Below are 15,684 nucleotides of genomic sequence, written 5' to 3'. Positions count from 1 at the left end.
GCAACCGTTTTGTGATGAGTGTGTGAGTGTTGACCACGTTTTGCGTCCATTGCTGCAATGGACGCGCTCTGACCATCGTTGGCGTACAACAATTTGCCATACAATGAAACTGCTGGAAGCGGCTCCAGTTCTGACGGAGGAGGCTTTTTGGATAGCGGAAGATAAAGTGTTTATTGTGTTGTACCTTTTGACTATAGTTTTAAAATGTATTGTATAGTGACCAAGAATCCTCGGCTCTGTAAAGTTAATTCGGTTGAGCCTTATCAAATAAATTAATAAACAAAAAAAAAATCAACTCTTACGGTACGTACGGAAAGGTAAATAAATTTGAAAGCCGTCAGTAATAATAACATTCCGTTTGGTGCTAAACTGCGCTAGATTAAGAAAGACTGAGTGCGGGTTGTACTTAATAGGCCGGAAATGGGGTAGTTAACCCTACAGAGATCGCCAGAAACATTTCGAGAACTTCATAAAAGTCTATGGAACATAACGGAAGATCCGATAACTTCAGGAACTTATATGGACATTTCGGGAGCATTTCAAATAAGTTTAGTAAAGCTCCAAAAACAAGGCGAATTTAAGGGGAATTCAGTTCCATTAGTTGCACTAAATTAGAACTTTAGAGATGTTAAGAAAATTATTGAGGTTTTCACATAAGCCCAAAAGTTCACGGAAGCTTGAACATTTAGAACAGTTAATTAAATTCAACGTAGTACAACAAGCTTGAAGAGAACTGCAAACACTTTAGAGAAGTTTCAAGAACTTCAAGAAAGATATTGATCTCGCTAATAAAGCACTATAAAAAAACTTCAAGAAAGAATAGATATCCTCAGGGCAGAGATATTCCACAGCATCAAAATTACATAAATTTTAAAAAAGTTTCAAGAAACTCAGTGAATTGTTAAAATTTTAGAGAAGATTCATGATCGTTAGAAAAATTGTGGAAACTTTAGAAAGTCCGAAAAAGTTTAGAGAAGTTGAAAACATTGATGAGAAGTATTGCGAGCATCAGGCTAGTTTCTCAAACTACAAGCTGTTCTGAAGACCTCAGAATAGTCCATTACATATTCAACGGAGATTTCTCATGTAAATTAACTTGAAGTTCTCCTAATCTTACGCTCGAATTCTTCCGAAACTTTCATGGAATTACTTCAGAAATTCACTTGGAACGCTTCTCTGAATTATCTCTAAAAAATAAAATTCTATATGATATAATTAGAATATTTCTCGCAATTCCATTGAAATATTCCTCAAAATTTCGTTGAAACTATCCTCCGAATTCAATTTTATTTTAATTTTTGAAAGAATTGCCTTCTCAGTAAGAAATATTCTGGAAAGATTCTCATATTTTTCATTTAATTCGTTTCAGATTTCCATTTTTATCTCACTCCTTCCCTTGGAATTCTACTCACATTGAAAGTCTGCTAATAATTCATTTTCATTTCTCTTCACAAATTCCTTAGATTATTCCCCTTAATTTGTTTGGCATTCTCTCCTGGATTTATTTTTCGGATTTCTTTGAAGATCTTCTGGAGTTATTCTCAGATTTAATTGAAATCCTCCTTTTAGCATCCCCTTTAACCAAAAAATTACGAAAACTTGTGCTCCGATTTCGTTGTCTTTCACAAACTTCCTGTAATTATTCTCAGAATGCCCTTGGAATTTTCCTCTGAAGTTCAGAGGAGGAGAAATTCCTATGAATTAACATTAAAATTTACTTTAAATTCAATTCCGGGTTTTCTTGGAATTCTATTCAATACCATTTCAGGCTTCACATGAAATCTTAAATTCCTCAGAACTACTATGAAAGCAGATTGCACTTGATATTTTTCAAATAGATTTTTTTCCCAGAACTTCCTTGGAATGAGGTCCTTAGAAATTATAATAAACTTATATGAGCCTTAAAACTGTGCAAAGAATTTAATTCTGTTCAGAATTTATAAAATTTGTTGGAAATATACATATTCTAGAACCATAAAGGGGCTATAAAGCTCAATATAGGAATGAAAATAACTAGGAATATAAAATGTTTTTATTTTAAAATGCATTCTTTTCTTTGGAATATCCTTAGTAAGAAAATTTTAAAATTTCTTGATTAATGATAAGATTTCCTGAGGCTTCCAGGCATTTTCAGGAGAAATATAATTCCCTGAGAATTTCCGGTTTTTCAGGTTTAGCTATGAACTTTCTATTGATCTTTCGCTTTAAAGGTTCCTATCATACATATTTAAGCGTTAATGAGATTCTAATTGAATAAGTGTAAAACATCAAACATTTATTTGGTTTGCCATCAGAACTGCTAATTTTCTTCCCTTAGGTCATTTTCTAGTCACTTTTTCACAACTATATTTGGTCACTTATTTCTTCAAGATGGTCCCTAAAATCACTATTTTTGACAGCATTGATCGCTACCAGCCCTGCTTGGCCATCTACTTGGAAAATTCCTCTTCGATTCTTCGCATTCTTATAGCAATCTGCTTGGAACTCGATTTGGAGAAGCTTGGTTCTGCCGCCATGACGCCTAAGCGCAAAAGAAAAGGGCAATCGTGATCAAACTTTTACCACCTTCTTTAAGCGCTGGAATAGGCTTTTGAGGTTTATTTAAAATTTTTGTGAGTTTCCAAAAAGGTTTGGAACTCGGGTCTAGTTTAGAAACATTATGTTCAAAAGTTTTGTTCCTCAGGGCAGAGAATCGCTTTTTATTTTGTTTTTGCAAATTCTGCCCGTTAACTTTCATGACAGGATCGCATGTTCTTTGATTTTGGCAGACTTTCAGGACAATCTTGAACACACGTTCAGTTTTGGTGTCGTAAGTAAAAAAATGGTGCTGCTTCTCAGTAAGATACTTGAGAAGACGTTCGAATCCGTCCAAGGTTTCAGCCAATACATGGCATTCAATTTGCAGTGAAAACTTAAATTTCACGAAGTTCAAAAGTTCCGTGCGATGAGCATGGAAATTGGAAGTGGTAATCATAATTTTACCTGGATAATGGATCATTCTCATCATCCGTGCGCAAATCAAATTGATTGCTCAAATTAATTTCATCAGAAGGGAGATCAAGAAATTGCCCCTTTCTTTTGCGGTTAGGTGCCATGGCGGCATTAAAACGTTTATCCAAATCGACTTCCAAGTAGATTACTATAAGAATCTGAAGGATCGAAAAGGAATTTTCCAAATCGATATTCAAGCAGGATTAACTCGGGTAGATTCTAAACAAGGATCCTCCTCATTGAAAAGAGTTGAAAAAGGAAGAAAATGCTTTAGGTAGCAGTAACACTTCCTTCAGCAAATAGCAAATAATTCCGCACGGCTAGAGAGCACGATGCGGACTGATTTATGATTGTTTATTATGTCCAAATACCATCCGTTTTCAGCATTACTGTTTGTGATTTTTATACTCCACCACTGAGAAAGATGTTATGAAAATAACGCATTGTGAGAAAGAAGTTGCAAGGTCTCTAATTTCATTATCCAGAAGTTGTGCAGGTCGAACTATTTAAATGTATGCTCGCTTCCCTGCAGTAAACACTGAGTATTATTTTACACTTCGTATATTACGTAGAACTAGAGCCTGATAAAATATGAAGTGGTAAAAGAAATTGCGACTGAACGGCATCAGACAATATTTTACCCAATCATCTTTGAAGTGGTGCTGGGGCGGGGGGGGGGGGGGTGGTATACCCCTCATCCCTCTCCAACGGGGGAGTTTGGTAAAGAGAGATGATCAAACCGATTTGTACCTTCATAAAAGTTGTCCTTGCTCGCTTTCTACTCTCTATATACAAATTTCATACTGCCGTACTCTAACGGAACTATCAACTCTATACTTTCCTCTCCTCATCTATCGTATAAAAATTTCCACTCTAGTCTGTTATTTGAAATTAGCATCTTCAACTCTAGATAAACATTTAAAAGGGTCCTATCTGCATTGCTCGATTCTCTTCATCGACTTTCTCTGTCGTCAATAACTCAGATGCAAAACCTTTCCCTGTTGTACTTGACTTTTTGGACGCTAGATAAGAACTTCCTTTATCAAACTATGTGGTAGAATTAGCGGAAAATCTGTTTGCATAGCAGTGGTTATGAAAAGAGAAAGTCGATTAAGAGAATCGATCAAAGCAGACAGGACCATTTGAAATGTTCATCGAGAACTATGTAAATCGTTGACTTCACGCAGAAGTAATATAAAAAAAATATAGTTAAAGTACAATCATCTTTGTCAAACTCTTATGTTGGTCTGTGGTGAACTAGGTAGCCCGCCTTAAAAATCACTGTTTTGGTGTTTGTGAAGAAGTTTGAGACATACAACTCACTGAACCACTCAAACACTGGCCACGTGGTTTTCCTGCCAAAATATTATCAAGACTTTTTGCATTCGCAATTCTGATTTAATGCTTCTTAGCATTAGCAGTGCTGTCAAAGGGCTTATTAGCACTGTTTATACTACTGTTTATGGTTACTTGGATTGTTGTGCAATACTAAAATAAAACCTTTTCATGGCATTATGTCAAAAAACTGTTATAACAGTATTTGTTCTCCTAGAACCAAATTTTGATTAAAGAATCAAAAACAATCTCGTAGTCCTACGGCAATAATGTTGTTGTGTCTCGGCCGCAATCCCTATAAACTTATTTTTCAGACGCCATTGCCAACCAATTGTATAGATTTTTTTTTTTTATTATTTTCATAACTGAGATTCTAGGAATTTTGTACTGGTTAATTGGCATACAAGTAGTGTGTCTTCGGTAGGAAGAATAAAGGAGCTCGCCTTCAGCAAAAACTAAGGAAGGTTCCATAAATAACGCCCTTTTCTTCTTCTTTCCTTTATTTAACGTCGGTCTCTGTTCCGCAATCTAGTGCCAATCACCAACGGACATCGATTGACATCCATTGACGGCAATCGAATGTGCAGGAAGGCAGCTTCCACACCTGCGTAGGATATCGCACCCATTCAAACACACATATGGGCCGGGACCAACGGCTTTACTTCCCTTCCGAAGGAAGACGTGACCAGAGATTTTTATGCCTCAGAAAAATCCCACCGACCTCGGCTGGGATTGAACCCAGACGCATTGGGGTGAGAAAGCAGTCACGCTTACCACTACACCACCGGCGCCGGCTAACGCCCTTTTGTCTCAATAAATTATTTACTATACCTTAATCAGGCAAATAATTCTTCCTATAATCGTGAAATAACCTCAAGTGAAGGAGTTTTCAGCACCAATAATGTACTTAATTTCTCCCAAAACAATCCACATGCAAATCCAAATTTCCTTCACAATCGACTAGCTTCTTGGAATGGATGAACTAAACCGGTTGGTGGCTGCCTCGTTGTCGAGTATATTTGAGCATAGGGAAATTGCGCAACTATCATAAGTGGGTAGTTATCCGTCAGTGATGCCGTTTGGTGGTACAACGCATGGCTGCACCAAAACGCACAAGTTTTATTTTTTGCAAACAATATGACTTATACTCCCTTCACGTCCGTTGTCCGTTGCATGCGTCGGCAGTCGTAATAGAGATAATAACGATATTTATGCAAACATTTCACTTTGACTTGCTTTTTGTTTGTGTTTTACCACTAGCTAGACAGCAGCCGTGCCGGTTTGGGTATTCGAATGCTTGTTTAGCATACACATCTATACTTACCGGGAATTGTTCGATTTAATCTAGCCGCATGAGGAAGTAGGTTGCAGACAGGACAATTAAGTGGAATTCCAAAGATAGTTTAAATTTTCGATCGGAATCGATAACATTATGGTGTTTGAAATTTTAACATTAGGGAAATGTCAAAGCAACTATCACGACGCAGTTGTGAATGGGAGCTTGCTCCGGAAAATCCCACGTATAAAGAAGGTTCAGAACAATGGGAACATTAACACCAATCACCTGTCATAATACCGCATTAGGTCATGGTTTAAGTATTCATAAAATAGTAGATCTTAGCTATCGCTTTCAACGATGCTCGGCTGCAGACTGAAAATGATTTTTTCTTGAGTAGATTGTAATTTATTGTACTTTAAGTTATATAAGTTATAACAATGACATATTGCATAAAACAGAATTCGTTTAATCCAACAAGCAGGTCTTGAAAATAAGGTTACGATTATCAAAAACAAACTGCAGTGTCTTATCGTCAAGCATTATTTGTACAGATCGTTAAACTTTCCAGTGGTAAATAACCACCCAATTTCAGAAAATGTTAGTTTGACGGATCATTAATTCAATAATATTTTTACGTTACAATTGTTTAATACGTATCTACAACCATCTTTGCAATTATAACAGACTGACAGACGAGCACTTTCATTTTCAACTTGACCGCCCTTACATCACTCGCCTCACGCTGCGGAACCTTCCGTCAGACGATGGCATTTGATTTTCTCTCCCACCGCAGTCGACAGTCGCAGACGAAAAACACACACTCATCTGTCACTGTCGTTGACAGCTAGGAACTCACTCAAGGGACAGTTTCATAATTAATAACTTGTTGCTAATTTGCCAGCATTGCGCTTTAAACTCGGTTCAGTCCCTCGCTTCGGTTAGGTGCGCTAAAACGGAAATGCGATTAAGCATAGAGGGATCGACCAAGGGTGCAACGGTGGTGGCGATTGATCATGACTCAGCCAACGGATTCGTGACAGTGATCGTGGTGCGTCTGTTTGCACAAACTTTCAGTTTCGATTAGCATACATTTCGAGGCTCGTTGGCTTAGAAATAAATAGTTGGGCTCTAGTGACCGTAGCCGCCGTTGAGTGAGACCGGTACGGGTGCAGTAGCCATAGCCAGAGCTCGGTGGCATGTTGCTATCGAACTGGATCCATCGATTATCGTAAATGGTCCATAAATAACCCCTTATTGGTGCAAGCAGTAGACAGCAGCAGTGAGAGCACATGAGTGGCATGCAAATAAGGATAATGGTCATCATTTGGCCGAGGGTGCGTTTAGTTGAAAATGGGCGTTGACGGAGAAATTTATGGTCCTTACTTTTGATGGATGTGGTTAAGCAGTTTAACAAGATGGGACAGTTTGCACACTGATGGGATAAGGTATATTATGATCCCAGGGCTTCGCTGGTAAGTTCAAAGTTTTCTCGGATGAAGGAATTTCAAATGAAACCAATGAGGATGTAAAAGATTCGTTGGCTTCGATTCCCAGTTTCTTTTTTTTTCTTTATTTAACGTCGGTCTCTGTACCGCAATCTCGTGCCAATCACCGACGAACATCGATTGCCATCCATTGACGGCAATAGAATGTGTGGGAAGGCAGCTTCTACACCTGCGTAGGATATCGCACCCATTCAACACACATGGGCCGGGACCAACGGCTTTACTTCCCTTCGGAAGGAAGACGTGACCAGAGATTTTTATACCTCAGGAAAATCCCACCGACCTCGGCTGGGATTGAACCCAGACCCATTGGGGTATTAGAAAGCAGTCACGCTTACCACTACACCACCGGCGTCGGCTATTCTCAGTTTCGTTCAGGAAGATTTTGTGTTAGAAAATGTCTGGACTTCTAGGTAAAAGCTCATATTTGGCAAACAATATACAAAGTTATGCACTTAAATGCTAATAGCACAGATTTCGATTAAATTTCAAACGATATCACTATGCGAAAGACTAGATTTGTTTTCTAAGGCTAAAAATCTAGAATATACTTATGTCCTAACACGTCACGTTTTGACGTAGGACTACGTCTTTGATTTCTATATGGGGGTACACTTTGTGAAAACCGAAAATGGAACATGTAACAAATTAAGAAAGATTTTGAACGTTAATAACTCAGCTGCCCCTGGTCCAATTTCAATAATTTTATCACCAATCGATCAGAAATATGACTTCGCATCGATAACAATGCTTCCAAATGTTGATTTTCAACAAGAAGCTATTGAAAAACTGTAAATGTCCAGCATTATCCAAAAGCGTCGAATTAACTAACAAATCCACCAATTACCTACATGCATATGCTGCTTCCCCAGCACAGTCGTCAGAGAGTAGTAAGTAGACGAAACAAGTCGAAGTGGCATTCGCCTCCAATCCTCGGGCGCGTGCGAATAGGGAGGATGGAATTGCGTAATATTTTGCACACTCATCGCCATATTCAGAACCACACGCTCCCAACGACCACACCACTGTGTGGTGGTGTTCGGTCATCGAAATTAGTAGCAGCAGTAGCAGTACTTTCGGCATGTGGCGTTGAAAATTATTCTCCAGTAACAAAGAAAGGCTGCCTGCAAGCAGCGAGCTGCAGAGCCCACATAAGCAACCATCAAAGGAGGAAGAAGCTGCACCGCTATGCTATGGATCGGAATCAGTAGCTCTTCGTGAGTCGCTGCGGGTCGGTCATCTATGCCAAGCGTGTCACCCTCGCTTCAAACGACATACAGCTCGACAGCCTCATCCGTGTCAGAATTACTCAACCGTCACTACAAAACGGTCCATTTCAGGGCCACCAAAAATTTGTTAAAGAGTATTATTTGGACATTGGTCAAGGTAATCAGTTCTCGCAAGCAGCTAGCTATCAAGGCTCAACCTGTCTATAGAAGGTGTGGAATTATAGGCCTGGATATATTGGTGCAATTAGTTTTTCCTCGGCTTTCATTCCGCACGATTCGTTTCTTTCGTTTAATCATCACCCTTGTAGTAACGTCGAAAAGATTGTTTCAATCGGCGCTTACATATGAAATTTAATGTGGATTATAGAATTTTTTGTATGGTAGCAAAATTTATGAATTGTTTGCCACTTAATGTTGAGATAATTCATTGATTATTGAATTATCACACTTCACTATTATTTTTAACTATTTACTATTATAGTAACTATTTTTCATGGTATACGAAAAAGCAGCCTGTTTGTGAGTTTTTGCCTGATATCATAAAAAAAAAATCGCCAGCTGGTATTTCCCGGCGACTTTACAAATAAATAAAATCAAACAAAATCATGATGCAGAACTAGCTAGGATTTGTTTTACTTCATATTTCACAAAATTTCTTTCGAGTGTTAAGACATCGTTTTCCGCAAAGTTTACATTTTTCCCTCTACCCACACATAGGAGAAATGGCTCTAATGTTGGCCTATGGATCTAAGATTGGACCCATCTCTAAAAATCTGCTATTTATCAATTGTATCTAGATGAACGTGTCATTGGGACGGTACGAATGGATATTTTTGGTTGCTATTGAAAATTTAGTCGATTGCTGAATTTATGTATGGGCCCAAATTAGGGACACTTAGGCCGACATCACATACATTTCCCCTACATCAGGGCTAGATTATTACGAAAATTACATTATTACATTACGAAAAGAGGTCAGGTTTCGACCAATAGCAGATAGATTTTAATTCTAAACAAGCCAAACGATTGGAAATTTATCTACCAATCTGCTAAAATGAACACTTAGTTAATTTTCAATAAGTCACTATTGAAAAATATCAAATGTCCAACTGTTGCAATGGTGATCAAAATTATCACCGAATGTCTGAAAACAGCGCATTCCCTAACACAGACTTAAAATCGAATTCGATGTGGTACCACTGAACGGTGCTCATTCAATCACCGTAAGTGGTGGTGTCCAGTTCAGCAGTAGCAGCAGCAGGAGTGCTTTCAACAATAACAACAACAACAACGAAAGGCTGCCTGCCAGCAGCGAGCTGCATAGCTCATATGAGCAACCATAGAGAAGGAGGAAGAAGTCCCACTGGTAGGCTAGAATCGGAATCAGTAGCTCGTCGTGCTCAGCTCAGCATTATTCAACCATCACTACAAAACGGTCCTTTTCTGGACCACCATAAATTTGTTAAGAGTATTATGTGGACATTTGTCAAGGTCATCAGTTCCCGCAAGCAGCTAGCTATCAAGGCTCAACCTGGTCTCTATATAAGGTATGGAATTGTAGGCCCGAATGTATTGGTGCGATTAATCGTCGTCCGACCATTTTCCAGAACACGCTGGTAGGAAGTGTTAAAAAATCCAATAGAATTTGAGAGAAGTGGGAATAATTCGCTTTGGGTCCCCAAGTCCCCAGAAAGCCAATAAAATCAAATTTGTGAGAAAATTAGCTCTCACGAATTCAATCTCTCGAAGTCCCTCCTTTTTTACATATTCTGCACAAACGATACTTTCCGCCCCGCCCCATTCATATAATTCGGCAGGAAATCCTGTGAGGAGTGAATTGAATACACTTTAATACCAAAATGCACAAAACTTTAAAAATCATAAATAACAAAAAATTCAAAATACACCTTTTAAAGCCCGGTACATGAATCGAAAATACTCAAGTTGACAGTCCCTTGGATTCTTTTCATCAACTTTCTCTTTGAAATAAATACTACAAATTTGATACGTTTACAAATAAAAAACGGAAAGAGTTAAGATAATTGATGATTGATCAATTAAAAGAACTAAATGTTCACATTTATTCCGTCCACTAGCGGTCCTACGTCAAGCTTCCGTTCGTGCCCCTAGGCACAGACCCTTCCACTTTTTTTATACCACCTTATTTATGTATCGGGAAATCATTATTTCTGTTAACCTAAGCATATATCATTATGGTTGTCCAAAGACCATTTGTTGAAAATGACTTAAGGATGTTTTGAAAACGCTTTGGCGGTATTTCTAATATTTTCCATCGATTTCTCGCGAATAAATGCTCACTCATGAAAAATAATGACACCAACAGGTAGAGGAATGTTTCCTCTACCAGCTAGCTTTGTAATTTTTCAGGGGTGAGATTTCATTCGCGAGAAATTGACGGCTAAAGCCATTGTTTACAAAAGCAATTACGCCCCTTTGAAATTTTGACACTGAAATTGTGAAGTTTAACTTTTCCAGGCAACTTTGCCACCTTTAATGCCGTCATAAAACTAAATAGAATAGTATCAAGCAAAATGGCGTTAGATAAAATCAATTTAGTCTAAAAATTATCGTCATAAAAGCCGGATTTAAACGATTTGCATTCGTTAGCGATTTCATGAAAGCAAAACAGCTTTTCTCAAATGTGTTATAGAAAATTAATGTACCGCCATATTGTAATTACTCCATTTGATTTTTACGACCTACCGTTTTCAAGATATTTTTCCTTGAAAATAAATTTGTTCTCATCAATCCATCAATGAGCAGTAATATAGATTACGAAAATCATAAAATTATCTCAGCTGGGCGCAATGATTAATATAAATTGTTTCTGAAATAAAAAAAAAATAGTAAAATCAACAGTAGTAGTAAAAGTCCTCAATCGGACTTATTTTTTTCGATCTTCCGAAGCACATTTCACATTAGATTGAATTTGTTACCTAAAAATAAACCACAATGTGAAATCTGATTGATTTGGTAATTCATTCACTTTAATGATGGGGAAAGTTATGAGGATTTGTGACCGATTCATTTTAGAATAATTAATTTGGCAAGATCGGATGACATTTATGTATCCCTTTTCATCTTGATTGATACATAATTTTTAGTGTGTTGATGCCAAATGTCTTTTATTGTAGTTTTAATCAGGATTTCAAATGGTTCTCAATGTTTTCGTCGTAAATATAACCTTTTTGCAGCAAATCAATTTTGAAGTGCCTCGAAAATTTGCCCTTCAAATCCTTCTCCAGTGTGGGCCATCTAGATAGATTCTAATCTTAATGAAGGTTTGGTGGATGTAATCAAGGCAAAATTGTCTGGACCAGGGTTTTATAAATGTTGTTTTAAAGTAGCCTTGTAAAGGGTGATACGGTCAAAATTTGGTCAAGGGAAAACGCGTGTAAATCGGTGAAACCGTTTATTTAAAAAATCAAATTAAATTTCTTTTTCAAGTTCAATTAGTATAAAATTCAGGAAAAATATTCAGTTAGGCTTCCGCTTTTCCAAATCCGAATTGCCGGGCCTTACGCTTGACCCCTGCCATCAGATTTTGTACAGCCACCTTGTCCACCTTCTTCGCCGCAGAAAGCCAGTTTGCCTTGAACTGCTGCTCGCCCTTAGCAGTTTTTTTGGTCTTCTTTAGGTTCCGCTTGACAATAGCCCAGTATTTCTCAATTGGGCGGAGCTCTGGCGTGTTGGGAGGGTTCTTGTCCTAGGGAACCACCTGCACGTTGTTGGCGGCGTACCATTCCATGGTCTTTTTACCGTAATGGCAAGATGCCAAATCCGGCCAAAACAGTACGGAACAACCGTGTTTCTTCAGGAAAGGCAGCAGACGTTTATTCAAACACTCTTCCACGTAAATTTCTTGGTTGACAGTCCCGGAAGCTATGAAAATGCTGCTTTTCAAGCCACAGGTACAGATGGCTTGCCAAACCAGATATTTCTTTGCGAACTTTGACAGTTTCATGTGCTTGAAAACATTTGCTACCTTTCCCCTTCCTTTTGCCGTATAAAACTCCTGTCCCGGAAGCTGCTTGTAGTCGGCTTTGACGTAGGTTTCGTCGTCCATTACCACGCAGTCAAACTTCGTCAGCATCGTCGTGTACAGCCTCCGGGATCGCGCTTTGGCCGTCGTATTTTGTTTATCATCGCGATTTGGAGTCACTACCTTCTTGTAAGTCGATAGTCCGGCTCGTTTTTTGGCTCGATGCACGGTTGTAGACGATACACCCAGCTTATTTGCGGCATCTCGGAGAGAGAGGTTAGGGTTTCGCTTGAAACTACCGGCAACTCTCTTTGTCGTCTCAGCGGCTTCCGGTTTTCGATTTCCCCCCGATCCAGACTTCCTGGCTGTCGACAAACGTTCCCCAAACACTTTAATTACATTTGTAACGGTTGATTTGGCAACTTTTAGCGATTTTGCCAACTTTGCGTGCGAGTAGCTCGGATTTTCGCGATGCGCGAGCAAAATTTTGATACGCTGCTCTTCTTGCTTGGACGGCATTTTGACAACTGAAGAGTGAATTCCAAAATCAAAATAGGAGCAACATTCTACACACACACACCTTCAAAATGAGGGGTGTTCAGGTTTTTTAAATACAAAATTGAAAGAAATACGTCAAGTTGATATTGACCAAATTTTGACCGTATCACCCTTTAGTACTTCATAAAACAGAAAATGTTACTTAGGTAATATCAACATGAGACTTAAGGCGAGATGTATGAGCATGTTATGAAAAGGACAGAATTGATAGAGTTCGTTAGCAGGGAAATTTGAGTAGAAGTTGAAATTTAGTGAGGGCTATTTGAATGGCAGTACGAATCAAATAAGCACTTTTTTGCAAGCAAGGGTAGGCAAGGAGGAAGCGAGGTGGCTACCCGACCTTGACTAGTTTATAGTTTCAGAAGTGAATATCAGATTGTGAATCTTGAGAAGAGTTTCCAACGGAAATCAGAATCCGTACCTATTTTATTTTTAGCATAACAAAGTGTTTCGGATATACGGAGAGCATAAAACTGCTGAAGTTATTTTTGGGTCGCTTATACCGACGTTGGAATAATTTTATTTCTTGTTCAACTCAAAAAGACCGTCTAGTAATTACCTCTCGTTCCAGTAGACAAACAGTTGTCGGATTTGACCTGAACCATACGGGCATTGTCCACTATGTCGGCAGTGATCGCCATTATACATGCACTGATTCGATTCTGTATAGTCATCGTTTCGCGAGCCACGACCTGGACGTTGATGTTCAGTTTATCGTCGACCTGCTGGGAGAGGCTGTGCAAGTAGTCAAAGTACTGGAACGAAAGAATGTCAATATCAGGATAGTCTTCTAGACGCATAATGGGTCAATATGTATTCTGAGGAAGTTCCCTTACTATATGGACATTATCCATCAGTCATCTCAATGCACCCGGAAAGTCTTATGAAATTTTAACTCAAAATGCTATGCAGATCTCGATACATGTTCTGTGGAGTTGCACTAGAAATTTTCTGAACACGTAAATTGGCTTGCTAATGATTTGGAAATGCCCTGGAAGATTAGAAATTCCCCAACGGAAAAAAACAAAAACATTTTTTTTTAACTTTATTACAGTGATTTTTAGCCTAAGGCTTGTTAATCACTACAGTCTGTGAATTTATCCTATATCCGAATTTTCCAGCTTATTAAACTTCATCTGGAATTTTCAGGTTGTGTTTTTTCGGGTGTTTTCAGCATTCCCAATATACTATTTTCTATATAAAAAAGTAAATACAGTCAAAATCCTTTATCTAATATGTATCTTAACGAACCCGAAAATTTATCACCAGAAAAACTAAAAAATGTTACAAGATATTTCTTCTAAATAAAACGCATTTTACCCTTTAAGCTGTATTTTCCCTGAAGAAATCACATTCAACTGACAATTGTCCCTTCCTTCCTTTCCAGGTAATGAACTCACGAACTTCTAACCCATCGGCAAAGTAAGTACCCAAAACCTTCTACTCACCGTGACCACACAATCGCTCATTCCCTGAGTACACTGTCGCCCCAGAACATTTGACGAAACGGATCCACCCAACGTTTTTGTTTGATCCATCAGCATTCGATAGAGCTGGTAAATTCCAGTGAATCCGTTGAATCCGTTGATCTCCGGTTGTAGACACGCGGTCAGCCGGTTTACCTGAACCGGATTCTGGGTCAGTTGGTTCGTGTACTTCGTAACACAGCGGTCGGCATTTTCACTGTTGCTGGTATAACCAATGTTCGAAATGTTCGTTGCCGTTGCCAGAAGAATTTGGGACATCTTATCAACCTGGCTGTTCAATATGCTGGTTACATTATCCCGCAGATAGCCAAACGTATCACCCATATCCTTGCTGAACCGGTCAACGTTGGTCTTCACTTCCGAGAGGTATCTGGATACTTTGCTGATATCGCCCCCGTTGAAGTTCTGCGGTCGGTTCACTATACTCGAGTACATTTGGTTGATACTTCCGTAGAGACCATTTGCATTATTGACGACAAAGTTTCCCGCTTCGTTAACTGACCTGTTGAAATTCATAGTTACCATTGCAAGACTTCTCGATCCACTGTTTATTGTTCCATTGATGGAAGCGATGGCATTCATAGAAGTCATTTTGTCCTTCACGACTGCTAATACAACGGTTGCCAAGCCGTTGACACCTCGGGTGATGTTTTGCAACGGGTAGATCAATCCGTCAATGATAGGTCTTGTGAAGAAAATCGTCACATTCTCCGATGTAACCGGTTCTTTTGAACTTTTTACCACTGCAACCGTGGTACTCAAAACGGTGAATGTTTCCTGCAGTTGTGGAAGGTTCGATTCAATGAGCGATACGTTTCCTCGAATTTCGTCGTATTGCGCTGGTCTCACAGTTCCCTGCAATTTATCCGCTGCAATCAGAGCATTTGCAATTGCTACTTTTGTATCAGCGGTATGACTGGACAGGGCTGCAAAAAACTCCTGACTGTTGGAATTTTTACTCGTGCTGCCAGCCATCGTTGCTCCCAACAGTTTGTTCAGCGGGCTGGTAACGTAGTTGACCACCTGAATCAGATCCGGAAGTGCACCGGATCTATCCATGTCGGGATTCATTCGAAGTAGCGTACCATTCGCTTTGACGAGATTGATCACTCCCTGATTGATTGCTTCGGAAACACCACTCGCAAGTCCTGGAATAGTTAGGCTTAATCCTAGATCGGCCCGCACAGTCACACAAGCACTTAGCAGTAAAGATAAAACTATGAGACGTGCCATCTCGAACGGAGAACTCTGTAATAGTGACTTATCCCGTGATCGGTATGATTGCGACTAGGTGTTC

The 15,684-nt window shown here is 39.0% G+C and overlaps 2 protein-coding genes across 5 annotated transcripts in view; one reads left to right on the top strand and one right to left on the bottom strand.

Annotated features, from left to right (window-relative positions):
• The window catches only part of LOC135703520 (mucin-2), a 315,489-nt gene that overhangs the window by 152,543 nt on the left and 147,262 nt on the right, over positions 1–15,684 (top strand). The gene's annotated exons all lie outside the window — the stretch shown is intronic.
• Positions 2,430–15,620, bottom strand: LOC135703546 (uncharacterized). Its single transcript, XM_065224789.1, has 3 exons — positions 14,349–15,620; positions 13,460–13,655; positions 2,430–2,521 (listed from the first exon to the last, which is right to left on the bottom strand). Exons 1-3 carry the CDS (start codon positions 15,618–15,620, stop codon positions 2,430–2,432), a joined length of 1,560 nt encoding a protein of 519 aa, XP_065080861.1.

Source organism: Ochlerotatus camptorhynchus, unplaced genomic scaffold (genome assembly GCF_037179485.1).
Source record: "Ochlerotatus camptorhynchus isolate MF236.1 unplaced genomic scaffold, CSIRO-AGI_Acam_v1.1 ptg000215l, whole genome shotgun sequence".
Classification (NCBI taxonomy): Eukaryota; Metazoa; Arthropoda; class Insecta; order Diptera; family Culicidae; genus Ochlerotatus; species Ochlerotatus camptorhynchus.
This window is presented reverse-complemented; position numbering and strand designations above follow the sequence as displayed.

Bases quoted from the DNA above. Each gene is read 5' to 3' on its own strand.
- LOC135703546 (XM_065224789.1), bottom strand. From the start codon at position 15,620: ATGGCACGTCTCATAGTTTTATCTTTACTGCTAAGTGCTTGTGTGACT. The intron at 13,656-14,348 runs GTGAGTAGAAGG...CTTTCGTTCCAG, and splicing joins TGAGCGATTGTGTGGTCACG to TACTTTGACTACTTGCACAG. The intron at 2,522-13,459 runs GTAATTACTAGA...TTTTGCGCTTAG, and splicing joins TTTGTCTACTGGAACGAGAG to GCGTCATGGCGGCAGAACCA.